Raw genomic sequence first — 27,020 nt, forward strand, 5'->3', positions numbered from 1 at the left:
GGACTCTGACTTTCTACTTAGCTTCCCTGAAAAATACGAAGTGGGAAATTAGTTCAACAGAGTAAAGTTGACAAGACTACCCTTCAAATCTGATACACAGCCTTATCTTCTGTAGAAATTCTTCACTACCTGAACCTTACTTCTTTCATCTGTGAACACATGCAGACAAAATGATTTATTTATGTCATTTTTTTCAAGGTAAGCATGGAACAAAGTTTATTGAAGAAGAAAAAGAAGGGTTTACAAAGACCAAGATACAGGCTCCCAGGACAGGATATGTTCAACACAGATGGTGAACAAGCCTCCATTGCTAGGGCAAATGGGCAAAGAGGCTGACAAACTTATTTTTAAAAACAGGAAAACTGGGGGCGGCACCTGTGGCTCAGTCGGTAGGGCGCCGGCCCCATATGCCGAGGGTGGCGGGTTCAAACCCAGCCCCGGCCGAACTGCAACAAAAAAATGGCCGGGTGTTGTGGTGGGCGCCTATAGTCCCAACTACTCGGGAGGCTGAGGCAGGAGAATCGCTTGGGCCCAGGAGTTGGAGGTTGCTGTGAGCTGTGTGATGCCATGGCACTCTACCGAGGGCCATAACGTGAAACTCTGTCTCTACAAAAACAAACAAACAAACAAAAAAACAGGAAAACTTGTCAAGGTGGAAAGATATAAAAAAGTTATTGCTATTATACACCAGCTACAATTGGTAACATAGTATACAAAAGGATATCATTTATCAAAAGTCAGGACAGTAGTTATCTGCGGGGAGAGCATGACGTAGTTGTAGACGGGGGGCGTGATGGATCTTCTGGGGTGCTGCAATGTTCTATCTTTTTTATGTGGGCATGTTTAGTTTGTGATAATTCATCAACTGGACATTTTGATATATGCACTCTTCTGTATACTTATTACACTTCTTAAAATTAAAAAAACTCCAGAATGCAAATATTTATAGCGTCTCTTGACAGTTTGCAATCGCTAGAGCCTAAATATTCTGTATTTATGTTTAAATCCTGAGAACAGATGCCATTAACACATAACAAATGATGTGCAAGCGATCATGAGAGGGAAATATTGAATGCTAGCTATGTGCCAAGTTCTATGCTAGGCCCGTTACATCTGTGATTTCATTGATTTTTTTTTTTTTTTAAAACTTCATGAGGTAGGTATTATTTCCATTCTCCAGTTGAAGAAACTGGGACACTAGCAGGCTAAGTAATTTTTTAAAAGGCACACAGCAGAGTTCTAGACAAACCCAGGCTAAGACAGTCTGTGCCAACTTCACAGAGCTGTGCCTACTTCATTGTGTTAGGTCAATTTCCTTCCCCCCGTCTTTAAGTATTTTCCAGAATCCTACAAGTTTTAGAAAAAATGAAAGCTAGTTAATCTGAAATGTATTTTGGTTTATGCATATTTTTTACTTCTTTTGGATACCTGTTATATCACTTTTGAGAGGTCTTGTGTGTTTTTAATAGCTTTGCCTAAATGAATGATATTTTTTAAGACAATAAAAATATTTTTGCCAAAAAAAGGATGTGCAAGATCGGTATGAAAAAAGTAAAAAAAACTTTACAGAAAGACACCAAAGGTGATTCTAACTTAATTTGGAGTGACATCATGTTTAGAGATATGAAGTCTTAGTTAAAAAAAATAAGTATCCCCAAATTGAGCCATACCATTAAATACAATTCCATTAAAAATCCAAAAAGATATTTTGGTAACTTAATAAATTGGTTCTAAAATTTATATGGAAGAACAAAGGGCCAAGAATAGCCAAAGCAATCTTGGGAAGTACAAGAAACAGGATCTTTTCTTCACAAATACAAAGGCTTATTAAAAATCAAGAGCAAACTAAAACAGTATGGTGTTGGTACAAGGATAGACAAGAGAGGCCCAAAACAGATGCACACACATGAGCAACTTTGACAAGTGACAGAAAAAGCAAAGCACCTCACTGGGGAAGTAGGGTCTGTTCAACAAATGAAGCTGGAGAAACTAGATAACCATCTGGGAAAAAAATTAAAGAAAATAGATCCCTTCTTGTACACACACACACACAAATTGCTCCAGAGAGAGTAAGAATTTAAACACAGCCAGGTGTGGTGGCTCACGCCTATAATCCTAATACTCTGGGAGACTGAGTTGGGTGAATTGCTTCAGCTCAGGAGTTCAAGACCAGCCTAAACAAGACTGAGACTCTTTCTACTAAAAATAGAAAAACTAGCCAGGCATTGTGGTGGTTGCCTATAGTTTCAGCTACTGGGGAGGCTGAGGCAAGAGAATAACTTGAGCTCCAAGGTTGCTGTAAACGGGCTGATGCCACAGCACTTTACCCAGAGCAACAAAGTGAGACTCTGCTCAAAGCAACAACAATAACAACAAAAAGAATTTAAACATAAACATTAAAAGCAAAACTTCCAAGTTTTAAAAGAAAATATAAGTGTATATATTTTGAACTTGAAGCCAGAGAGAGTTTTAAGAGATAAAATTAGAAAAGATTTAACAAATTCAACTAAACAAGAACTTTTGTTCATGGCTCGGCGCCTGTAGCTCAGTGGCTAGGGTGCCAGCCACATACATTGGAGCTGGCTGGTTCGAACCCAGCCTGAGCCTGCCAAAAAACAATGACAACTACAACCAAAAAAAAAATAGCCGGGTGTTGTGGCGGACACCTGTAGTCCCACCTACTTGGGAGGCTGAGGCAAGAGAATCGCTTAAGCTCAGGTGGAGTCTTCAGATCTTCATACGGCTGGTGCCACCGGACCTGGAACATCCTCCTGCTTCAATCATGGCTTGTGGTCTGGTCGCCAGCAACCTGAATCTCAAACCTGGGGAGTGCCTCAGAGTACGGGGCGAGGTGGCCCCCGACGCCAAGAGCTTTGTGCTGAACCTGGGCAAAGACAGCAACAACCTGTGCCTGCATTTCAACCCCTGCTTTGATGCCCATGGGATGCCAATACTATTGTGTGCAACAGCAAGGATGGTGGGGCTTGGGGAGCTGAGCAGCGGGAGGCTGCCTTTCCCTTCCAGCCTGGAAGTGTCACAGAGGTGTGCATCAGCTTTGACCAGGCAGACCTGACCATCAAGCTGCCATGGTTACACATTCAAGTTCCCTAACCGCCTCAACCTGGAGGCCATCAACTACATGGCAGCTGATGGTGACTTCAAGATCAAGTGTGTGGCCTTTGATTGAAGTCAGCTGGCCCATGACCCCCACTAAAGGCAGCTGCCTCTGCTCTTCCTGAAAAAAAAAAAAAAAAAAAAAGAGAATCGCTTAAGCCCAAGAGTTGGAGGTTGCTGTGAGTTGTGACGCCATTGCACTTTACTGAGGGTGACATAGTAAGACGGTGTCTCAAAAAAAAAACTTTTATTCAGTAAAGAACATTGAAGAAATGAAGAAACACATCACAATGGGTGGAAGATATTTTCAATACTATTAACTGAAAAACAAGGCAAAGGAAACCACCAACTCGATGGAAAAATGGGCAAATGACATGAACAAGCATTTTCCAGAATGGAAACCACATATGGCTAATGAGGATACATAGAGATGTGTAATCTTATTAGAAATAAGTGAAAAGAAACTAAGATCATAATGAGATCACTTTGGACAAAACATTAAGGAGTTTGACAAAACCAGGAATGGAGTGGATGTAGATCAATAGACTATCCTGAGTATTGCTGGTAAAGAAATGAAATATTGATTAAATAGAAATGAAACAATTTTTAAAAACTGAGGAATGTCTACTGAGACCTGAATTCTAATAAGTAGCAATTGGAGAAAGTAGAATTTATTGTCTAGTTCTTGCTAGCAAGTTTTAGCAAGTTACTAAACAATGAAAGGAAATCAGGCAAATGCTAATCTGTTTGTGAGCATCAATGAAAGGAAATAAAGTTAATAGATAAATATTAGATTGGGAGAATATATCTGTAATATCTCGAACTATAAGAGACTAATTTCTATAATAGATAAGGTATTTGTGCAAACGAGTAAGAATAGAGGAGAACACGAAGCCCACCAGAAAAAATGAAAAAAATCCCACAGGACAGGCTCGGTGGCTCACACCTGTAATCCCAGCACTTTGGGAGGTCAAGGTGGAGGATTGCTGGAGGCCAGGTGTTCCAAACCGGCAGAGTGAAACCCTGTCTTTACAAACAATAAAAAAGATGTAGCCAGGCCTGGTGGCACACTCAGGAGGGTCACTTGATTCCAGGAGTCTGAGGCCACAGTGAGCAACGACAACACCACTGCACTCCACCCCTGGTGACAGAGGTGTCTCCAAAACAAACAAAAGCCCAACAGAAAAGACAAGACCCCAATAGAAAAAATGGACAATGGCAGATATAGCCAGCTATCTACAGGTTATCTGTTTCCCCTTTCTACAGCACAGATCATAGCTGTCACTAAAGACTTGATTTCCAGCGTGTCTATGTGACTAAGTCCACACCAATAGGATCTGAGAGGAAGTGCTGTGTACCACTCCTGGTTCATAACCTTAAAGGAACAGGTGCACCTTCCCCTGCCTGGATTCTGCTCTTTTCACTGGCGTGATGGGAGACCCAGAACTAGAGGCAGTGTACTTAGGAAGGTAGATGGACAAGGTTAAGAGGCATCCTCGATGTTTACATTTTTCTAAAATTATGGAGCTCCCATACTAACCATAAACTGCTCTTACTATTATGTAAGAAGAAAATAAACTTCCATCTTGTATAAGCCACTTTATGTTATTTGGGTCTTTGTTACAGCTTTTGCAACATGTATCATAACTAATCCAGAATCTGGCCCCTAGAAGTAGGAATATCTAAAATCTGAAATATATTTGAATTATTTAATTGGTCAGGTGGTAGGCAAAAAGGCAAAGATATAGAAAAGCACATAGGAAAGCCACTGACTCTTGTTAGACTTGGTGACGTATTTGGTAAAACTGTCCCTGAAAGTCAGTTGAAGGCAGGCCGCATGCCTATTAGCTTCTAAACTACTTGTTACTGGAGAAAGAATGTGGGTGTGTATCATCGACTACTCTTCAGCGGTAGCCAGTTTGCAAGCAGACACGGAAAGCTGTCTCTGAACACAGCATGCAATCTAAATTGAGAGTTCAGTGATGCTAAATCTTCAAGGTTTGAAAAGTCCATTACTTCTATATCTAACTAGCCTAGAAGGTAAGACTGTATCCTCCAGGCTTTCTCAAGAGCTTCTTATTCTTTTTTTTTTGGAGACAGAGTCTGGCTATGTTGCCTTCAGTAGAGTGCTGTGGCGTCACAGCTCATAGCAACCTCAAACTCTTGGGTTTAAGCGATTCTCTTGCCTCAGCTTCCTAAGTAGCTGGGACTACAGGCACCCACCACAACGCCCAGCTATTTTTTTTGTTGCAGTTGTCATTGTTGTTTAGCTGGCCTGGGCCGGGTTTGAACCCACCAGGCTCTGTGTATGTGGCTGGTGCTGTAACCACTATGCTACAGGTGCCGAGCCCTCAAGAGCTTCTTATTAAGTGTTCTCTGCCGGACAATGGGATGTAGCCTAGTGGTAAGCTTCAGATTCACCGTTTTAACATTAACCTTTTGGTTTCATGTGACCTTCAGGTAACTGTCATAAATTGGAGAGAACAGAAGCAGAGCACAGATGACATAACAGAAGAGGAGACTTTTCAAGCTCACGATCTATGACCAAATGCCATCTCTGGCTATAGTGATTTGCAATGGAATCAAATAGAAACAATTAGTTTAGAAGCTATCAGCCTTTTCCTAAAGAAGCTAGAATACTGCCCTCAAAAGCATGTGACGATTTTACCCTTCAAACATCCCCTGAGCTCCCCTCAAAACCTGCACCAGAGGATTAAAGCAGTGAGATATCATTTTTACTGATCTGGCAAAAATTAGAAATATAGATATTAATGATAAGTGGTCATAGGGAAGTACAAATATAGAAGCCCCTTATGCTCTGCTTGTGGGCATGAAGACTGATTGAACATTCTGGAAAACATTCTTATAATATCCAGTCAAGTGGACTGGAAGTAAACACATAACTTGTAAGCCATAAATCACTCTCCTATGTATTTATCCCAGAGAAATTCTCTCACCGTTTCTGACAGGGACCCATATGACAATATTTATTTTGTCATTGTGGCAGCAAGATGCTGGAGTCAATCTGATTATTCATCAGTGGAGGAAAAGATAATAAAACATGGCGCTATGCAGTAGCTAGACGCAAAGGATCAGATGTGTATGTAACCATATAGGCAGATGTTACAAGCAGTGCTGATCTTATGAAAACAACCAAGGGGTCTGTCAACGGACAATATGGACAATGGAAACTATGGTGTGTGTGTGTATGTGTGTAACATTATTCAGTCCTAAAAAGAATAAGATTTTCCTATGTGTCACAATGTCGCTAAGACTAGAGGATACTATGTTAAACGAATAGGCCAAACACAGAAGGAAAGATATTACATGTTCTCACTTATATCTGGAATCTAAAAAAAACCCCATCTGAAATAGAAATAAAGAATAAAACACTGGTCAAAGGATAGAAAGTAGCAGAGATATAGAATGAACAAGTCTAGAAATCTAATTCACATGAGGACTATAATTAATACAATTGTACTATATGTGGGATTCATGCTAAAGGAGTACATCTTAGCTTCTCTTATAACAAAAATTTTAAACAGTGACTAATTATGTGAGATGATGGATATGTTAATTTGCTTCACTATAGTAACCATCTTACTCTCTATTTGAATCCTGTAACATCATGTTGTATACCTAAAATATACATAATAAAATGTAACTAAAAAATAATGCTGATTGAAAAAAATCAGAAACAGATGAAGGTCTATATTTTAATACCAATGTACTACTGAATGATGTATAAAGTTGTACAGTATAGTATGGTTTTTAATTTTAAAAAATTAGAGGATGGTGCCTGTGGCTCAGTGGGTAGTGCGCTGGCCCCATATACCAAGGGTGGCAGGTTCAAATCCAGCCCCAGCCAAACTGCAACAAAAAATAGCCGGCGTTAAAAAAAAAAAAAATAGCCGGCGTTGTGGCGGGACCTATAGTCCCAGCTACTCGGGAGACTAAGGCAGGAGAATCGCCTGAGCCTAGGAGTTGGAGGTTGCTGTGAGCTGTGATGCCATGGTGATAAAGTGAGACTGTCTCTAACAAAAAAAAAAAATTTGAAACAACTCAAAACCTTCATAGTGAACCAGTTAAATAAAGGATGGTGCATGCACATGGTGCAATACCATGGAGCTGTAAAAAAGAGAAAGCTCTCAATACAATGGAAAGATCTTGAAAATATATTAAATAAAAAGAGAAAGTTCAAGGCATAATATATAGTAAGTTAATTTTGTGCCAAAAGGGGGATAAGAATGTATATTCATACGTGCTTTATTTGAACACTGGAAGGATAAACAAGAAAGCAATAAATGAGGCTACTGGTAGTGAGGGGTGGGGCAGACACAAAGAGGCTGGGAGACAGGGATGTGTTTTCACTGTTTAAAAAATATTTTAAAGCAAAATAATATGATTGTTCAAATAAATAAGAAGTCATGAACATAAACACTACGTAGACATAAAAAAAGACACAGATATGTGTATTACAAAAATACACAAATAAAGAGTACACGATGAACACATGGACCAGTTGTTCAAAGTAGGGGTGGTGAGGCCAGGCAGGGTGGCTCACGCCTGTAATTCTAGCACTTTGGGAAGCCAAAGCAGATGGATTGCTTGGGCTTAAGAGTTTGAGACCAGCCTGAGAAAGAGCGAGACCATGTCTCTACTAAAAATAGAAAAAAACCAGCTGGGCATTGTGGTGCACACCTATAGTCCCAGCTACTTGGGAGGCTGAGGCAAGAGGATCACCTGAATCCAAGAGTCTGAGTTGTTGTGAGCAATGATTCCATGGCACTCTACCAAGGGCCCCAGAGTGAGACTCTGTCTCCAAAAAGAAAAGAAAAGAAAACGAATAGGTGGTGAATGGGAATGGGAAATTCAGATGAAAAATGAACAAATGAATAAATAGAAATAAGTGAGGGATCTGACCAGACCAGTGATGAGAATGGGCCAGAAAATGGGATCTAGAAAGAAAAACTGTAAGTCTTAAAAAATAAGTATTCTAATCTTTCTAATATTTTTGATGAGGAAAAAATAGTTTCTGACAGTTTGCTGATCTTTAAATTCCAAGAATATCAAGGAAAGTCTGAACAACAGCATATTTGGTCAGACTTATACAGAAGCAGGTAAGTTGTCTGTTGAGTTTGTTATGATCCTAACCTAACTTGTCCAACATTAAAAATAGAACATGAAATTATATTCCTTCACTTGAATAAAGAATTAAAAGGAAGAATGAAATAACAGAGGAAGGGAAAGTACTAATAAATGATGAAATTTATGAATCATGGAATTATGATTAAGATAATGAAACTGAATCAAGGCACCAAAAAAACCAACCTGTCCTTTATCCAGGTCATTATTTGCATTTTCTAAGTCCATTGTCTCTGTCCTTTTCCTCTTTCCTTTTCTAAAAGCTTGAGTATTGGCAATTTCATCTGTTGGAAAGATCTTCTGCATTTTCTCAATTCGTTATCAAAGGTTTTCTGAGATCCTGGGAGGAAGAAATATCCATGTAGATGATGCTATTCTGCATGTGGCCCAAAAGTTAATGTCTTCCCTTAAAAACAAAACAAAGGACAAATAATATATTTACAACTGTATGTTTCACAATGGTACTAGACAGGTAAACTACTTTCACTAAATGCTTCCTATTGTTCTTTCTTCCACTGACCAATTCAGTATACATTTCCACTTGATTCAAAGTCTTCTAATTTCATCATCCTCGTAAGTATGTATATGTTCCATGATGCAATAAGTTTTCAGAAAATTACATAGTCCAAATTTCTTTCATCTTTACAAGTTTCTTTTAGAGGGAACAAAACTGTTTAAAAAATTAAATTGCAGGGGGCAGCACTGTGGCTCAGTGAGTAGGGCACCGGCTCCATATACCGAGGGTGGCCGGTTCAAACCTGGCCCCAGCCAAACTGCAATAAAAAATAGCTGGGTATTGTGGTGGGTGCCAGCTACTCAGGAGGCTGTGGCAGGAGAATCGCCTAAGTCCAAGAGCTGGAGGTTGCTATGAGCTGTGACACCACAGCACTCTACCGAGGGTGACAAAGTGAGAGTCTATCTCTTAAAAAAAAAAAAAAATTGAATTACAGTAATAGTTGGAAAATCTTGTGAATATACAAAAACCACCATGTTGTACACTTTAAATGAATGAATTACATGGTATATGAATTATATTTCAATACTTTTTAAAAAATACAAATGATAGGTTCAAATATTTTCTGAAAATTACCTGCTGATAGGTAATAAAATGAATAACTAAAGGCTTTAAACCTTATGTTTTCATAAGCTCTGTAAATTAAGCCTTTTTCTGCTTAATTTAAAGCAGAAATATACTCATATTTAACCACCATCAGTTGTGACACATCTTTGTAGATTCCACTTCAGGTTATACTAAATTAGTCTTTTCTCAATTTCTTTGAAAATAGTTTTCCCCACAGTTGTTTCACAAAGAGTATTTATAAAGGATAATTTCTCAGTCATGCTAAACTCAGAATTTGTTCCTCAAATAAAAACAACTGAGCAGTAACCTCCATTGACTGATCAAGGAACAAGAAAACCTCAAAGTTACTTGCCTTGTTCTTTAATTGATTATTATGTTGCTATCAATATTCCCAAATCTTTGAGCAACTGTTTTTGCTGAAAGGCTAATAGTCCAAAGTCAATTTATGTTTTCTGAACACAAGCCTTCAACTACTGCAGTCAAGCAGGATTTAATTAACTCCCACTCTGAGTAAATGGCTTTCCTTGCTTGGCTAATAAATGAGTCACAAAGAAACTTGTATTTGCAGGCTCATCTCCATCTTTTATTTTTGTGAATGAATTCTGCTCTGATGAAATACAAGACTCAAGTTTTCTAATTTTTGTGACTTGCTTTCTTGTGAGTTGAGAGCCACCTTATACAGCCTATAGGAATCATCCTGAAGCAGAACTATATGTTATTATTATTTTTTTTGTTATTTTTGTGTGTGTGTGTGTGTGTGTGTGTTTTGTTATTATTGTTTGAGACAGAGTCTCACTCTGGGTAGAGTGCCATTACATCATCACAGCTCACATCAACCTCAAACTCCTGAGCTTAAGAGACCGTCTTGCCTCAGATTCCCAAAATTACAAGTGTTGATAAGAATATGAAGAAATTGGAACCCATAAGCACTGTTTGTGGTAATGTAAAATAAGACCACTGATATAAAACAGTATAGTAGTTCCTCAAAAAATTAAAAATATAATTACCAGATGACCCAGCCATTGCATTCTGGGTGTATATGCAAAAGAATTGAAAGCAGGCTCTCAAAGAAATACTTATATATCCATGTTCATAGCAGCATTAGTCACAATAGCTACAAGGGGGAAGCAACCCAAGTGATTATCAATACATGAAAAAATAAGCAAAATGGGGTATGTACATATCATGTAATATTATTCAGCCTTGTAAGAAAAGAAATTCTGATGCAGGCTACAACATGGATGAACTTCATGACATCATGTTAACTGAAATAAGCAAGCTTCAAAAATACAAAGAAAAATACGATTCCACTTGTTCGAGGTACTTAGAGTAGTCCAATTCACAGAAAGAGAAAGTAGAATGATGATTGCCAGGAGCTGAGGGTCGAGGGGAATGGGAAGTTATTATTATTATTTAGTGAGTATAGAGCTTCAGTTTTGCAAGATAAAAAGTATCCTGGAGCTGGATGGTGATGGTTGCATAACAATTTGAATGTACTTAATACCACTGAACTCCACACTTAAAAATGGCTAAGATGGAAAATTTTATGTTATGTGTATTTTACCACAGCAAAAAATTGAAAAAAAAAATCCAAGTTAGTTTACAAAACAGTTATTACATATATTATCTTTAGGGGTATTAAACTTTTCTTCTGCTGGTATGATTTGGTCAAGGAGCAAATCTTCAAGTTTCTTCACAAACACACAGTTCGCTCAAGACCAACCAGGTGTGGACACATCAGACTTTATTTAAAATGTCTACTTTCATTTTATTTTATTATTTTATTTTTGTAGAGACAGAGTCTCACTTTACCACCCTTGGTAGAGTGCCATGACATCACACGGCTCACAGCAACCTCCAACTCCTGGGCTTAGGTGATTCTCCTGCCTCAGCCTCCAGAGCAGCTGGGACTACAGGCACCCGCCACAACGCCCGGCTATTTTTTTGTTGCAGTTTGGCTGGGGCTGGGTTTGAACCCGCCACCCTCGGTATATGGGGCCGGCGCCCTACTCACTGAGCCACAGGCACCACCCTAAAATGTCTACTTTTCAATAGATTTCAGATTAATATTCTGGTAGAACATTCATAAACAGGAGATTTAATGTTTATGTTACCAGCCAATTAGCAAATTCAGAAGGAATATTATGAATATGGCTAAATATTAAATACTACCAGTTCTTGATAACTAGTAAAAAAATTACCATGTTGTTATCTCCCCCCCCCCTTTATTTATTTTCTCAAAGAGCATTTCATTAACAGTTGCAGGGGTTGGGATAAAATGTCACCCGAGCCATAGTTACACTCAAGATATGTAATCAAGCCAATGACTTTCAATCTTCTTTTGAATGCAGCTCATAGTAAAAAATACATTTGGATCCATAAAACACACAAATATGCAATTGCAAATTTCATGAAACTTGTTTAATCTTACTACATACAATGCATCTCTCACTTTATCCTATCTGCTCTATTTCTTTTTTGAAAGTGGTGGCCAAAGCGCATTAATCTGCTTTTAATTTGTTGTTTTTTCATTTGACTAAGTCCCCGACCTGGCCCTCCATGCCTAAGTTTCTGCCCTGTAGTCCTATATAAGTGAGATACAATCCTCAAAGTTTGAAAGACAATGTCCTAAGCAAGCCAAATCATGAAAAACACAGTATTTAAGAAATACAACATTGAAAGGAGAGCTTTGTAACCAATGAAGTCAATAAAGTTAATAAAATATAAGTTCTCAATGCATTTACGTTTAACTTCAATAAATCATGGCACAACTAATATAGGAATTCAAAAGCCATTCCGAGAAACAAAAATCACCAAACTTAAGGAAACTAAATGAATATCAAAGTATAATTCAGATGTTTCCGCTGTCTTTGTATTTGAATATAAGTTCTCTATCATGAATTAAATTAAAAATCTGAAAGTCAAGTATACCATCACAACAGAACCTAAATGCCCTTCCATAGGTTTGAAAAGTTTTGGATTGCTTTCTATACATATACATTTTGGAATGTATGAGGTCAGACAAGTTTGCAAGCTCATCCTAGAAAAAGTGCTGTATACTCCTTTGCTGAATATCACTATGGTCACTAGAGGTGACCGTGGTGATATTGAGCAATGAGGTATGTAGCCCTTTTTCTAGGACGAGCTTGTGAACTTCATTGTTCAACATCATATAGACATAAATGGTCCCTTGCAGTACGCAGGTCAGAGTATGAACTGACCTCTAAATGAACTGCAAAGTGCAGGGAAAATAGTGCTAACATAATGCTAAGTACTCAGTGGATGGCTTAATGATCTCTGTGAAGTGGGCTACCAGTTTCAGCTTAGCCACTGAACAAGGTGGGGCATGGAGGAGGGAGATGTTCATATTATTTATTTTTAGTTACATACGTAACTAGAGGAAGAGAAGTGAAGATCTGAATGGCTTTACATGACTGGGGACATTCTGAAAATGCCAACACTCCAGCAGTGCTCCACTGAGCAGAACAAACATGTGGATGGCTTTCTCATCAAAGTGACACGACTTCTGGAGGGAAATTACTAGGTTTTACTAATGTCCACTAAGGAGCATTTCCACTCACTCTTTTTACTTTCCTCATTTTCAAGTGATATAAAAAACATTCAATTTCCAAATGGTTCCAGCAATATCATGATTAAAAAGATGCTCAGAAAACTTTGGGATGGTTCAACAGTGCTGCCAACTATGACAGCGTCACTTAGACTGAGTTAGAGAGTCTGCGGGAGGCTAAGAAACATTAAGTGTGTGTGAGGGACTACAGACCTGAATCACTTTAAAATTTCCATGATGGGAAAGGAAAGGAAAACATTGTTATCTGGTCAGAGTTTGCGGATATACTTTTACTCATGCAAATTAAACAAAGAAAACAGTGGAACCATGTGTTGTCATATGTGTGACCATTATCATATGAGGAAAGGAATTTATTTGGCTCCCTGTACTGCTCTATATATGGCATCCTCAGATTTTTCTAAATCCTGTTTCCTTCACTTAATATGCATAAAAATATAGCTAATGTCTACTGAGTATTTAATATAGTCTACTGAGTATTTAATATATAAGGTGCTATTCTATGTATTTAACCTGTGCTAACCTCTGAGATAGATACCAGTATTAGTCAGATGAAAGAACTGAGGTCCCAGTGGACCCTGATAACTGCTCCTGGTTGCTAACCCATCAGCAGGCTAAAGAAGGTCTTGAGCCAGAACTGAGAAATGAATTATCAGTTCCAATAACTAGGCTGTTGCTTTTTTCATTTGACTAAGTCCCCGACCTGGCCCTCCATGCCTAAGTTTCTGCCCTGTAGTCCCATTCCCCCAGGGACTGGGGTCTTGGTTTGCTTATCAAGTGTTTCTTAGTCAGACACCAGTGCTGAAGATCCTTTCCTTGTCCCTCCAGATTCCTTCTCCAGCCTTCTTTATTCCACTAAACCCGGAGGCTGACCTGCTTGGGCTCCCTTGCCCTCTTTTCAGCAGAGTTTAATCAGTGAGTGTCCACACAGAAGATCAGAAGGAAGGAGGGTGGTGAGTCAGGAGAGATTATCCTCCTGGCTTCCCTTCTGTGGTGTCACCTCACATTTCACAGTAGGCCTGTCTAGGTGACTCTCTCCTTTCAGGCTGTGACGACCACGACCTCTCTCTCTCTGGTTGAGGGCTGGTAACATTTCCACTCTGACTGGTCCTGAGGTCCAACACTATCCCTCTGATTCCCCTATACTCAGCCCATACCTTCTCAAACAGTCCTTTGTTTAAAATCTTCTCAAATCATCCTAATTTTAGCAGGCCATCTGTTACCGTGCCAGAACGCTGACTGATATAACATATGAAGATCTTGTACCTCCTGACTGTCTGGGTGTCTATTTATTGCCAGCCAGGAGATTCCTTCTGCTGCCAGGGCTTCCACCTGTTCTCTCCCTATGGATACATGATTCCGACAATGTGCCTTGACCTACACTATTTGTTTACTGGGGTATTACTGCTCTATTGGATAAGGCTGGTATGTCTGATATCCAAGTTCTGGTACAGTCCATCCTACCATGGATCAAGCTTTACTTCCAGTGGTAAAAAAGCTCTAAGAAGAGAGGGAAAATCCCTATCTTTTGCTCTTCTCTTCATGCATAAGCGCTGAGATCTCTACCACTGGATCAATACTCCCAGCATTGCTAGTACCATTGGCTGCACACACTTCAGCTTCATCATCTCTACCAGAGTCTCTCTGTTGCTTCTGACCTGGCAAAAGAATCAAGTGCTAAATGCTTTGTCTCATCTAAAATTAAATAGTGTGACTGGCTTACATCCACCTTAGTGTGTTCACCAAGAAGACTTAAACAGCAGAGAGGCAACAGCACAGAAATCAGAGGCTGGGAACAGTGGAAGACCATCTTTGACTGTTCTTTCACAGTGCCATTTATCCCCATCAATTGTCAGCGAAAAGCCTGCAGCCATGGGCAGAATCATGTGAAAGTGTGCATAAGAAATTATATGACAAACTCAGAGGGACTAGCAAATATTCCTATGGTGCTAGGGCCTCCAAGCATTTTCTTCTCAGCTTTTATTCTGTAACCACCTGTCCCCCCAATAATTACAGGCCCTTCCCCTCCATTTGTCAACACAGATACAAAGTTAAGCCTAACGAAGAGTAAAATCAATTAAAAGTTCTATTTTTGGATAACTATGTAAAATGTCTTCCACTTCACACTGTTTTGATCAATGTAGAATATTCTATTCATCTTGAAAGCAACATAAGATTGTTACACTTTTTGCTTTAAGTAAATGTATTCTAGGACATTGATAACTTCTAGACCGATTTTTTAAAATTCATAGAAGGTCATAATTCTGATCTGATAATTAATGCCTATGCAGAAAAATCATGGGGTGATTCAATTTTCAAATATTAATTTATCTAAGCAATTATAACATGAAAAGACAAGCTAATTTCTGTTTGAAATATCTATTCCCTTATCCCATGTATTACAGAAATAACTGGTGAACATTTACCAATGTCTTCATTACTTTTGTACTTTTATACTCTCAAAATTTTAAGTCTAAACAATTAATGTGTTGAATCACATATTTCAGATAATTTACCTAATAAATTGTAGTAAGTATTTTTTTCCCCTCACTTATTCTAATCATGTCTCTTCTTCTTTTTTTTTTTGACAGAGCCTCAAGCTGTCACCTTGGGTAGAGTGCTGTGACATCACAGCTCACAGCAACCTCCAGCTCCTGGGCTTAAGCAATTCTCTTGCCTCAGCCTCTCAAGTAGCTGGGACTACAGGTGCTCGCCACAATGCCTGGCTATTTTTGGTTGTAGCTGTCACCGTTGTTTGGCAGACCCGGGTTTGATTTGAACCTGCCAGCTCTGGTGTATGTGGCTGGCGCCTTAGCCGCTTGAGCTATAGGTGCAAGCCCAATCATGTCTCTTCTCACTCTAATATTCTTTCATACCACCCTGAAGCAACATTAAAATAAAAAAGAATGGTCAGCTACATTATGAATTTTCATCAAGTTATTTCCCTACCTCCTATATCTAGGTAATTTGAAAAATATGTTCATATATACAGTATTGATGAGCAATAGCATTTTTCTATCACTAGAGTTATGGAGTGGTAAAACTGGAAGGGAATGTAAGAGGCCACCGTCTTTTTGTTACATGTATTGAGTGACTAGGAAACTAGCTGAGGGTGGAGAATGCAAATATGAATATTGACTAGGAAACTAGCTGAGGGTGGAGAATGCAAATATGAATATTGATCAAAGAAGGAAGCCCATGGAGATGGAATGGAACTATTTAAGCTGGCCAAGGCCCAGGATGCTATGCAAGGAAGAATAGATGTGTCCAGTGAGTTCAAACCTAACCTAACCTCGAGGTTCAGGAGTGGAGAGGAATGGAAGACTTGCCAACAATGGCATTTTGTGACAATGTTGTGAGGCCTTGATTCTACGGTAGGGAAGTTGCTCAAGGAGTCATGGGGAGACAAAACCTTGGGCAAATGTATATCATGTACAAAGAAAGAGAAGAACAAATTTGTCCTTCTAGGAAAGGACAGAAAGTTTAATGAAGTACTTTTCTTTTTTTCTAATAGAAGTAAAGGTTTGCTATGTAGGTAGTTGGAGATAGTGTTTCAGTCTAAAATCTCTTCCAGATATATTAGATGGTCACATAAGTGGTTAAAAACATAGGTTTTAGAACCACATTGTCTGGGTCCATAGCCCTAGCTCTAATATTTCCCACCTATGAACATTTTTTGTGCCTCTGCTTCTCTATCTGTGAAATGGGAATAATAATACTACTCTATTATGTTAATATGTTAGGTATATTAGTAGCACGTTACTTTTTAACAGTATTTTTATTATTAATGGAAGAAAATACAAGCAGATTCCCTTCATGTATGCTTAGATCAAACATGTAAGTGTAGAGGGGGTGGTATTTTCAACAGTGGTGAGAGGGGAGGGCTTCAAGAAACATAGCAAATTAGCCTTGATGCCTATGATGCTATATTAGATAAACCCCAATCTTATGTAAAATTATAAAGAAAAAAATTACTATTGCTAGCCCTTTTATGAAGGACAGCCAGGTTATTTCCAAGAGAGGCCTTTTCCCAAATTGGAGCATGCCTGCCCTCTACCCCAAGCTTCTTTAGCTTTCTGGAGGTTGTTCTGGGTCAAATTTACCCAAGTGGCTAGTGATGGAGGCATGGCAATGAAATGGCAGAAGTAAAAAAATATAAATTTTTAATAAAAGGAGTCTTGTTTGGTGGAAGGATTAGGAGAAGTGGTCTAAGTAAATTCCCTTCAGATTAAAGGAGAGGACTATATCCCTTGTGTACCAGAAAACATCCGCTATTTCTGGAGTGTTGGGCTAGTTCTCATTAATCTGGGTATGGAGAGTCAGAAGAGAGGAAGTGCAGCTGCCCAGCAAGCCCCAACTAAGAGGAATTCCTTTGGGGGAAAGGCTGCTGTGGACAGGGAGGCAGTGCAGATGAAAAACATGCAACAGAAATGGTTTTTGCAGTGCTGGAGAATCTTTATGCCACATTCTAGCTGTGTGATCTTGGGGGAGCTCCTTACATCTCTAAGCCCAAGGATTCTTATCTATGAAATAGGGATAAGAGTTAATACCTTACCCATGGTTGCTGTGAGAATTAAGTAAGTGCATGTAAAGCATTTAGCAATGGTCCAGCAGAGAGCAGGTACTAAATAAGTGTTCGCTATTATTACACATAATTAGGTTTCCACACCAAGGTAGTCATTCAGTAATGAGGAAGATCAGAGCATGTCATCCTCTGCCTTTCGGGTGAGGAAAACAAGTGAATAAGGATCATACCAACCAACTCTCAGGTTGCTGCTGGTGTCCCTTAACGCAGGGACTAAGACCAAGACTTAACAGCTCACCAGATGGCAAACCATGAGGGAGTCTGGCACATTCACTATAGCCCTGCAATAGTTTCTCAAAGTGGGTTCCTGTCTCCTTACAAATGGCCACAAAATGAAATCCTGCAAAAAAACAGTGGCCACTGGGCCTGGAGGTGTCTGAGGCACTCTGGAAATGATGTTGATTCAAAGTCTGTTTCTGTGTGGAACGTGAGAATGTTGTATCACCAAAACCCTCACAGCCTAGGGGGTCAGAAGGAAACTTGGAAGAAACAGAACTAGGCAGACTGAGAGATCACCACTGGAGTGAGACAGTCACATAATGAAATAATCAGCTTCAAACTGTTACAAAATATGATTCATGATGATGGGACATTGAGACTTAGCATCCTGGGAATATGGTGGTGGGGAGAGAACAGAGGTCCACGAAGATGACAAGGGTGGTTTCCTAGTCTGGTTTGTGCTGCTATAATAGAATACAACAGACTGAGGAATTTATAATGAACAGGCTTACAGTTCTAGAGGCTGGGAAGTCCAATATCAAGGGGTTGGCATCTGGAGAGGGCCCTCTGGCTGTGTCATTCTATGGTGGAAGATTTGAGAGAGGGGGAGAGAGAGAGAAGAAAGGGGCTAAACTAGCCCCTTTCCACTCCCAAGAGAGCAGCATTAATCCATTCATGAGGGCAGAGCCCTCACGGCCCAATCACCTCTCAAAGGTTCTATCTCCTAATACTGTCACAATGGTAGTCAAATTTTAACAAGAGTTGGGGAGAGGACAAACATTTAAACCACAGCATCCTACACCTGGTGGAAAGCTAGAAATAATGAATAGGTGGAGCTGAGCAGGCGGTATGGATGGGTGGCTTTCTCACTGTGGAGTGCAGAATTACCCTGGAGGGATTGACAGCCCCAGTTACCAGGTCTGCAGACTCCACAGTCGGCTGTTGAATGTTGAAAAGCCTCGTAAACTGTGGCTTGCAGCAAGATTTAGGAGAGTGGTTGCCACACTCACCAGAACATCTAGGAATAATTTCTGGGAGTTTAATACTAACCCCTTTAGTTCCTCCTTTAGGCCTTAAGACTATAATAATCTTTGTAGACTGTGAATCTAAGATTAGACTTTAGGACCAGTGCTGTTGGTTGGAAGGTTTTAGACTTTCCGCTTTCGTCTTTGAAATAAAAACTCTACTATATATTTTTAATTTAGCATGTTTCCTCTTTGTTTTCCTGTTTTACTCTATAAAGTATTTGGGGCTTCAAAGACATTTTAAGATGTACTTTTCTTTCTTCCTAAATTCATGGAATGTCATTACATTGGAATAATTTCAATAACCTGTGGAACTATGTGTTATTAAAACATCTTCTGCTTGTTTATTTATTTAATTATTTTTTGAGACAGAGTCACACTCTATCAACCTGGATAGTGTGCTGTGGCATCATCATACCCCACAGCAACCTCAGTCTCTTGGGGCTGAAGTGAATCTTTTGCCTCAGCCTCCTGAGAAGCTCAGCTTACAGGCTCCTGCCACAATGCCTGGCTAAGTTTTCTATTTTTTTTTTTTAATTTTTTTAATTTTTTTTTAGAGACAGAGTCTCACTCTATGGTCCTCGGTAGAGTGCCATGGCATCACACAGCTCACAGCAACCTCCAACTCCTGGGCTTAAGCGATTCTCTTGCCTCAGCCTCCCAAGTAGCTGGGACTACAGGCGCCCGCCACAACGCCCAGCTATTTTTTTTGGTTGCAGTTCAGCCGGGGCCGGGCTTGAACCCGCCACCCTCGGTATATGGGGCCGCGCCTTATGGACTGAGCCACAGGTGCTGCCCTAAGTTTTCTATTTTTAGTAGAGACGAGGTCACACTCTTGATAGAGCTGGTCTCAAACTCCTGAGGTCCAGTAATCCACGCACCTCAGCCTCCCAGAGTGTTAGGATTACAGGCGTGAGCCATCACGCCCAGCCTGAAACATCTTTTATTAGTTGTCAGTTACTCATCACAATTTTCTGTTCTCCTTGGTACACATGGTACCTGGGCCCTCTTTGTGACATTCTTTCAGGCCATCAGCACTGCTGTACTAGCATACAAAGCTATTAGTACAAAATACTCGATGCAAAAATCCTAAATGACAAAGAATTATTGTTAAGAAGGAGAGGAAATCTAGCTAATCAATATCGCTGTAGTTTTATTGTCAAGACATCTGGGCTGGCATTCTTCCTTCCTTTTGGGATGCCAGGGTCATCTCCGTGCTCTGCTTTCTCTCACTTCCTGCTCTCCGTTCCCACCTCTCTCACCTCTCCCTGCACTCTCTTCCCTCTCTCTAATATAAAATAGACATATATCCTAAAAAAAGATACCAAGACTTTGTTCATCGCATAACATGTGAACTGTCCAACTATAAACCTTGTACCTTACTTTCTTTTTCTTTAGTTGAGAACATTCAAATGCTTATAACTTACATGGCATTGTTCATTGAGGATCCAGAAAGCCATGTCTTCAGCTTTCACACTTGCTTTTTGTAAATTGCCCATTCTTAGAAATAGTGGAAATATTTTACACTATCAGAATAATAATGAACAATACTTCTCAGTGACTTATAACTCTAAGAGCTTTATAATTTGATTTATGAACAGCTCTCAAATTTTCCATTGGCAGTTCATACAACTATGAGTAAATTTTCTGGCCAAATGACTCAGTATTTTGCTGCATGACTAATCCTATATACTCAATGTGGAAACTATATAAATGAATTCTATTTGCTTGCTGACAATAAATGATTACTTTTCAAAAACTATCTGCAAAGCATTATACAGTAGACAAATTCAATTGTATTGATGATTTTATGCTCCCAAAATCAGCAGATTTTTTTTTGAAAAGTCTGTAACGCTAACAAAAAAGAACAATTTTGGGTAGCGCCTGTGGCTCAGTCGGTAAGGCGCCGGCCCCATATACCGAGGGTGGCGGGTTCAAACCTTGGCCTCGGCTGAACTGCAACCAAAAAATACCGGGCGTTGTGGCAGGCGCCTGTCGTCCCAGCTACTCAGGAGGCTGAGGCAACAGAATCGCTTAAGCCCAGGAGTTGGAGGTTGCTGTGAGCTGTGTGATGCCATGTCACTCTACTGAGGACCATAAAGTGAGACTGTCTCTACAAAAAAAAAAAAAAGAACAAATTTTTTTCCACAGTATTATCATGGATTCTTCAGCATGGCAACCCACAGAACAACAGCTCTTAATTAGATGCTAAAATTTCTAAAATGTTAAAAGAACAATTTCCATTTGAAATGTTTTCTCTTATAATGATACTTTTAGGCTATTTTAAAAGTTTTTATTATGGTAAAATAAGTATAAAATTCTTTCCTAGGGAATATTTGCTGGAAAAAATATTTGTTATTACTCCAAATTGCAATTATTTTTCCTTCAAAAACTCAAATATTAAAAAGATAATAATAATGCACCTGTATGATGGCTTGCCTGGTTCTGGTGGCTGGAAATCACCTCCAAGGTTATATCAGATGAGGTAGCTTCTTCCAAATGATATAGATTCCTTGCCTTTTAACATAAGCACATATATAACACTTTACCTAGAAACAAGTAGGCTACCAGTTCAAAATTAGTATGATTTATTTCTAGTAATTTACTTATAGAGCCATTCTTACCTGAATTTTAGTTTTCAAGGGGGTAATAGTTCATCGTAACGTCCTGTGTAACTACCAGTTGGGTAATTTACTCACTTGCATGTAAGCTGGTAATGAACACAGACAATGTATGCTACATTCCAAGACGTTCCTTATCTTTCCTTAACAATTGCTGCTCAAGGGCGGTGCCTGTGGCTCAAGGAGTAGGGTGCCGGTCCCATATGCCAGAGGTGGCGGGTTCAAACCCAGCCCCGGGCCAATAAAAAACAAACAAACAAACAATTGCTGCTCAAGTCTGAGTGTTAGCAGCTAAGGTTGGTGGGGAGGAGAACCAAGGGCAGAGAGCTAGCATAACTAATCAGGCTCAATTCTAACTCTGCAGAGATAAAAGCAGCCTGAGAGCAGAAAGAACCAATGCTGGTGGGTGGGAAGAGGAAGGTATGTTAAAACAACTTGCTAAATCACAAATCCACACCATGCTTTCTTTCTGTCTTCAATTCTTCCTCTCCTACCACTAGTTCCATCCCCCAAGTTCCCTAGAAATGTGTTCAAGGCCAGGCATGGTGGTGCACACCCGTAATCCTAGCACTCTGGGAGGCCAAGGCAGGTGGATTGCTTGAACTCAGGAGTTGGAGACCTGCCTGAGCAAGAGTGAGACACCATCTCTACCAAAAAATAGAAAAGTAGCTAGCTAGTTGTGGTGGTGCAGGCCTGTAGTCCCAGCTATATGGGAGGCTGAGGCAAGCAGATTGCTTGAGCCCAGGAGTTTGAGGTTGCTGTCAACTATGATTCCAGAGTGAGTCACTGTCTAAAAGAAAAAAAAGTAGTTCAAATACCCCTATAGGGCCAAAAGGATCATCATTGGCCTTTACTCAATCTTTGATTTTCTACTCATCCCCTTTAGAGTTAAATTTCTTCACAGATTGTAGACAGCAGCCCTCTCCCTCTCATCTCTCATTCCCTCTTCAGCTTATTAAAGTCTGGCTTTAGCCTCTCCTGCCATGATGAATCAGCCTTCTGGAAGGTTTCCAGGGTCTCCTAGTCATCAGTCCTCAGTGCTTACCCTCCTTGTCCTCCCGATTGTGCATGTGTTCTATTAAGCCACTAAACTGGAATATTCCCCACTTGGTTTCTATCTTCCTGTCCGCCTTTTGCCATCCTCCAGTCCAGAAATGGAAGCTGTCTCCTAAGTTTACAGCTTCTCGTCCTTGTTCATTTCCTCCATTTTCCACAACTCCAAAATCTGTTTCTGGTTCTGACCTCTCCACCCACAATTGCATGGATAGGCTTGCTGGATATCTTCACACTACTATTCCTTCACCCTAGCTTAAAACTTGAGGCTATCTTCAATTTCTCCCTTTTACACAATTGGTTGCTATACAACTTAGGGTGAAATTTTTTCTTCTTTCCTGACGTTTTTTCTTGATCCATACATGAGGAACTGTCTCACAAATTCCCACCTCTGGGAAAGCACTACTGAAAATGTGTCTGCCATTTTATTAAAGCTTCTTACTCACTCTTTGGTGGGTGGGAAGACTTAGTGATGAGGGAAATCAGGGAAGATCTGGCAGCCCAGTGATGGGCAGGGCTGACGTATAAAAGCCCCCTCTCGTACATGGTTTGTCCCTTACTCACTCACGCTGTTTGCCTCATGGATCATAAAGTGTTAGGCTCTTTTTAGCCTCTGTTGTCTTACGTAGGAATCTGTACAGGTCAGGTTCCTTCCTGCCCTAGTGTTGGGGGAGCCTATCATTCTTTCTTTGTGACTAGGTCGGCATGATGAATTAGGGGAAAAGAAATAAGATACCCTACTTCGGCTTTTAGTCTAAGCCAGGGTCTTCGATCTGAGTTTACCCTGAATAAAGTTAATATAGTATTTTTATCTCCTTTTGGTCCCTCTCATCTATTTCCAATTTGGTTGAGAAGTTAAAGGGAAGAAGGGTATAATGGATCACTCTGTATATGTATACTTGATATCAAACTCTCCTTGCTATCTCTCCCAACTCCTCTTGTCTTTTCTTGGGTGACAATGCTAACTCACTGTCATAAAAAAGTCAACAAATTACATTACACATACTTTTCTATTATGCTTTTCCATTTTTTGGTATGAAAATTTTTAGTCATGATCTTCCTCCTCCATCTCTAACCCTCAAACTTTAACTCTTTTTGTGATTTTCCCACACCAATTATTCTTTTTTTAAATGAAAACCTCGTAGAAAGAAACAATATAAATTCTACTAAATTAACTTCCAAAATGGACTGCTTGGCTAATTTAATATTTATTGAATTCCACAATGCATTAGGTACTACATGAACACACAAAAAGAAGCAGTTAATAATATGCCATTATTTGGAAAAGGAAATGATAAATTAGCAGCAAACAAATCAAAAAATAACAAAGGAACCACATGCTAAATTCTTTCAAGGATTTGGTTGGCTTACTATTACTATCTTTAAGATAACTGATGCAAAGAACAGAAATGAATGCATCTAAAAAAGAAATACCTATAATGCTATTGCGTGGCATTCGTCTGCCAAGAGAGATAAATGATGTTCTTGTGTGCACTTGAAACTTATAAATGGCTACAGGGAGACTCAGGATGGCAACAACTGTGCTAAAGTAACAGCTCAGAAAACCTTAAATGCTACTTAGTTGCTTTTTGCTATTAAAAACAAAGCGTCTGGGGCAGTTTGGTTACAATGCTGTGTCTGTAGTCTTTGACTTTCTGTTCTAGGATATGTAGGCCATTTCAGCTCATTTACAAATTTTAATCAATGAGAAGCGTAAAGCAAAAGATGACCTTCCTAGATTCTATTAGTGATTTCCACCCAATGTCTGCAAAAGGTAAATTCAGTTTAGTTGTTTTAAGTTACTCCATTGTTGAGTCAATGCGGTAGCAAATTTGCCCTTTCCTGATGTGCTACACATTGCAGGCTTTCAGGATTCTCTTCAGTAACCTCTGCATAATGGCCGGGAATATGGTTTCTCACTGCAGTGGGCTGCGGTAGCAGAAACCTTTAGCCATGTGCATATGATGCAGTCCCACTCTCTGAGTGCCAGGGACCTAGGAAGCCTATCTGGCAGGTAGTGCAGCCTACACACTGACACTCAAGATTCCCACCTTACACACAGTCGGCAAGCAAAGTCCTTTCCATCTTCACCCCAAACAACTGAATCAATGAATGAGATGCAACATGTCAACAATTTGAATGTTTATTTTGTTTTAGGAAACCAGCTGCAATTAAGAAAACATACCCATTGTTTTCCACGATCATGAAATCCGGGATTAAGAAACTGCCTTCAGCAATGGCTTTTTAGGTTTCTTTTAACACTTACACATGGTAATATGTATGTTACCAGCCTTAAGAAAATCAACAGTTAAACTTTTATGCAGAGCTGTATAGCTATTCTTTTTTATAATTAGAAAACAACACTGAGGTTGATCTCCCTACAAGCAAATACAATGTAAGTATTCTTACCATTTCTTTACTGCTTTTCAAAATTATACAAATTATTTTTATGGCACAATTTCCTCAGTGTCTTAAATTTTCCAAAACAGGAGTCCAACCTAGTGGTTATTAGAAACTCCACAAATGAGGTAATGTGTTACTTTGTCACTATAATCTCAATTCCCGCACGTGAGTAAATGAAACAATAACAAACACAAAAACAAGCCAGCCCCTAACACGGGAAAGCCAGCACTGCCTTGGGGGCAGCAGACCGCGGTAAAAGCTCCCGCGCCCAGGCCGCACGATGCCACAGATAGACTGCGGCGGCCTCCGGGCCAGGTGGCTGTGGTCCGCAGCTAGGCACACTGCGGCGCTAGCGCCCTACCTTCTGCGCTGGCACTGCACCAGTGTTAACCCCCTTGGCCACAGACTACAATATGCTTTTGCTGGTTATGAAGAGATGTGGGGAGAGGGCAAAGGGGAGACAGGAAGTGTGGGCGCGAGTGTGAAAGTTCACTATTGCCTCATACTCCCTAAAACATTTCTCCCCCAAATATTTACTAGCCACCCCCCAACTTCCTTCACCTGTCAGGTCTCTATATCTGAAATCTCCTCCCCTTCAAATGCACAATGTGAGTCATGGATATCAGAGGATCTCAAGTGCCCATTTCTCGGCGACGAAATGGCATCAAGTTTGGGGATGGAACAGTTCACGTCGGCACCACGGAGCACTCTACCCTGGAGCGCTCCTGCTTAGAGGGGTTTGGAGAGGTGTGGGCCTCCCGTTCCTGGAGGATCCCAATTCCCAGGGAAGGCCCTTCCCGGTGTTCGCGCTGCAGCGTGCGAGGAACCCCCCACAAGCAATAGCTCACCGGGCTGCATCCTCCAAAGCCCCAGCCTCGGGGCGGGGTGCAGGGAGGTGGGACGTAGGGGGAGCACCGCCAGGAGGCTCCCGCCAGCGCCTCGCCGTTCCCCCGGCTCCGTGGCGCCCCCTGACGCCGGGCTCCCCAGCAGTTCGGTCTAGGAAGGCTGGACAGGCGGAAGCCCCAGGTGTCCAGGAAGCGAAGAGGTGCCTGGCCAGTGCACCTGAGGACAGTGCAGACAGGCCGGCGGCCCCGCGGGAGGGCGCTGGGCGCTCAGGCCCGAGCGCAGCCCGCGGCCGCCGCCGCAGCCGCCGCAGCCATGTCCGCGCGCCCGCGCCGCAGCCTCCCGGCCGTGATGTCATCCGCCGAGCCCCCGCCGCGGCGCCCCATTCCCGCCCCCCGCGGGCAGCCGCGTCCCCGCCCCGACCCACGTGCGCCCAGCTGTGGGGATGCTGAGGCTGGCGGCGGCCACAAGACGATGCGCCGGGCTCTGGCGGCCGCGCTCGCGGCGCCGCTCCTCCCCGCTCGCCGCGTCCCCGGCGGGGCTGCGCCCGGGGGCTGCGCACGGACGGGGGCGGGGGTGCCTGGGGAGGAGAGGGGAGGCTCCCCGCCGCCTGGTCGCTGCCTCGTCGCTGTCTGCTGAGTCATGGCAAGCGCTCCCCGCAGCCCCGGCTCAGTAGCGTAGCGCGGCCGGCACGGGGTGCGCAGCCATTGGGCCGGACGCGGGGCCGCGAGCGCCGGGCATGACGCGCTGAGCCGCGCTCGCCGGTGCCCGCCCGTGCCCGCCGCCCCGGCTGCGCCCCGCGCGGTGCCGGTGCCGCCGCCCTCCAGCCCCGCCGCCCAGTCGCCCCCGCCGCACCCGCACCATGATCGCCGCGGCTTTCCTCGTCTTGCTGAGACCCTACAGCATCCAATGCGCCCTCTTCCTCTTGTTGCTTCTTCTGGGCACTATCGCCACCATCGTCTTCTTCTGCTGCTGGCACCGCAAGCTCCAGAAAGGGAGGCATCCGATGAAATCGGTCTTTTCGGGTCGTTCTAGAAGCCGAGGTAAGACGCGGCGCGACGGGTTTCCTCCGGCTGCGGGGAGAGGGTGAGCCGATTTGGAGAGCGAAGCGCAGCCTTCTCCCGTCCCCATCACTGCCCACCCCCCATGCTGGGGACCTTTATTTATTTTATGCCCCTCGCCCTTTTTGCCCTCACCCCGCCCTGCAGTCTCCCAGGTTTGGGTACTTGCGGTGAAACCGAGGGCAGGGAGCGGAGACACGAGTGTTAGTAGTGTTAGTTCGCCCAAGCCGTCAGGGCGATTCGGGGCTGGTCCGGCGCTGCGGCAGCCTCGCCGTCACCCTTAG

The 27,020-nt window shown here is 41.6% G+C and overlaps 1 protein-coding gene and 1 pseudogene across 3 annotated transcripts in view; one reads left to right on the forward strand and one right to left on the reverse strand.

The window, feature by feature from the left end:
- BEND6 (BEN domain containing 6) overlaps positions 1-26,039 on the reverse strand; it is a 46,267-nt gene extending 20,228 nt beyond the window's left edge. The window contains exons 1-2 of one of the 2 annotated variants that reach the window (XM_053603780.1): positions 25,681-26,037; positions 8,446-8,665 (exon numbers count right to left, since the gene is read on the reverse strand). In XM_053603780.1, coding sequence (XP_053459755.1) covers positions 8,446-8,565 — 120 coding nt within the window. In that variant the 5' untranslated portion in view covers positions 8,566-8,665; positions 25,681-26,037. Of the gene's footprint in view, positions 1-8,445; positions 8,666-25,680 lie in introns of both variants that reach the window. The other variant, XM_053603781.1, reaches the window with a different exon arrangement.
- LOC128594876 (galectin-1-like) lies at positions 2,769-3,247 on the forward strand (annotated as a pseudogene). The gene has a single exon (XR_008382647.1). The product of XR_008382647.1 is annotated as a galectin-1-like (transcript).
- Positions 26,040-27,020: the final 981 nt, after the last annotated feature.

Source organism: Nycticebus coucang, chromosome 9 (assembly GCF_027406575.1).
Source record: "Nycticebus coucang isolate mNycCou1 chromosome 9, mNycCou1.pri, whole genome shotgun sequence".
In the NCBI taxonomy this organism is placed as follows: Eukaryota; Metazoa; Chordata; class Mammalia; order Primates; family Lorisidae; genus Nycticebus; species Nycticebus coucang.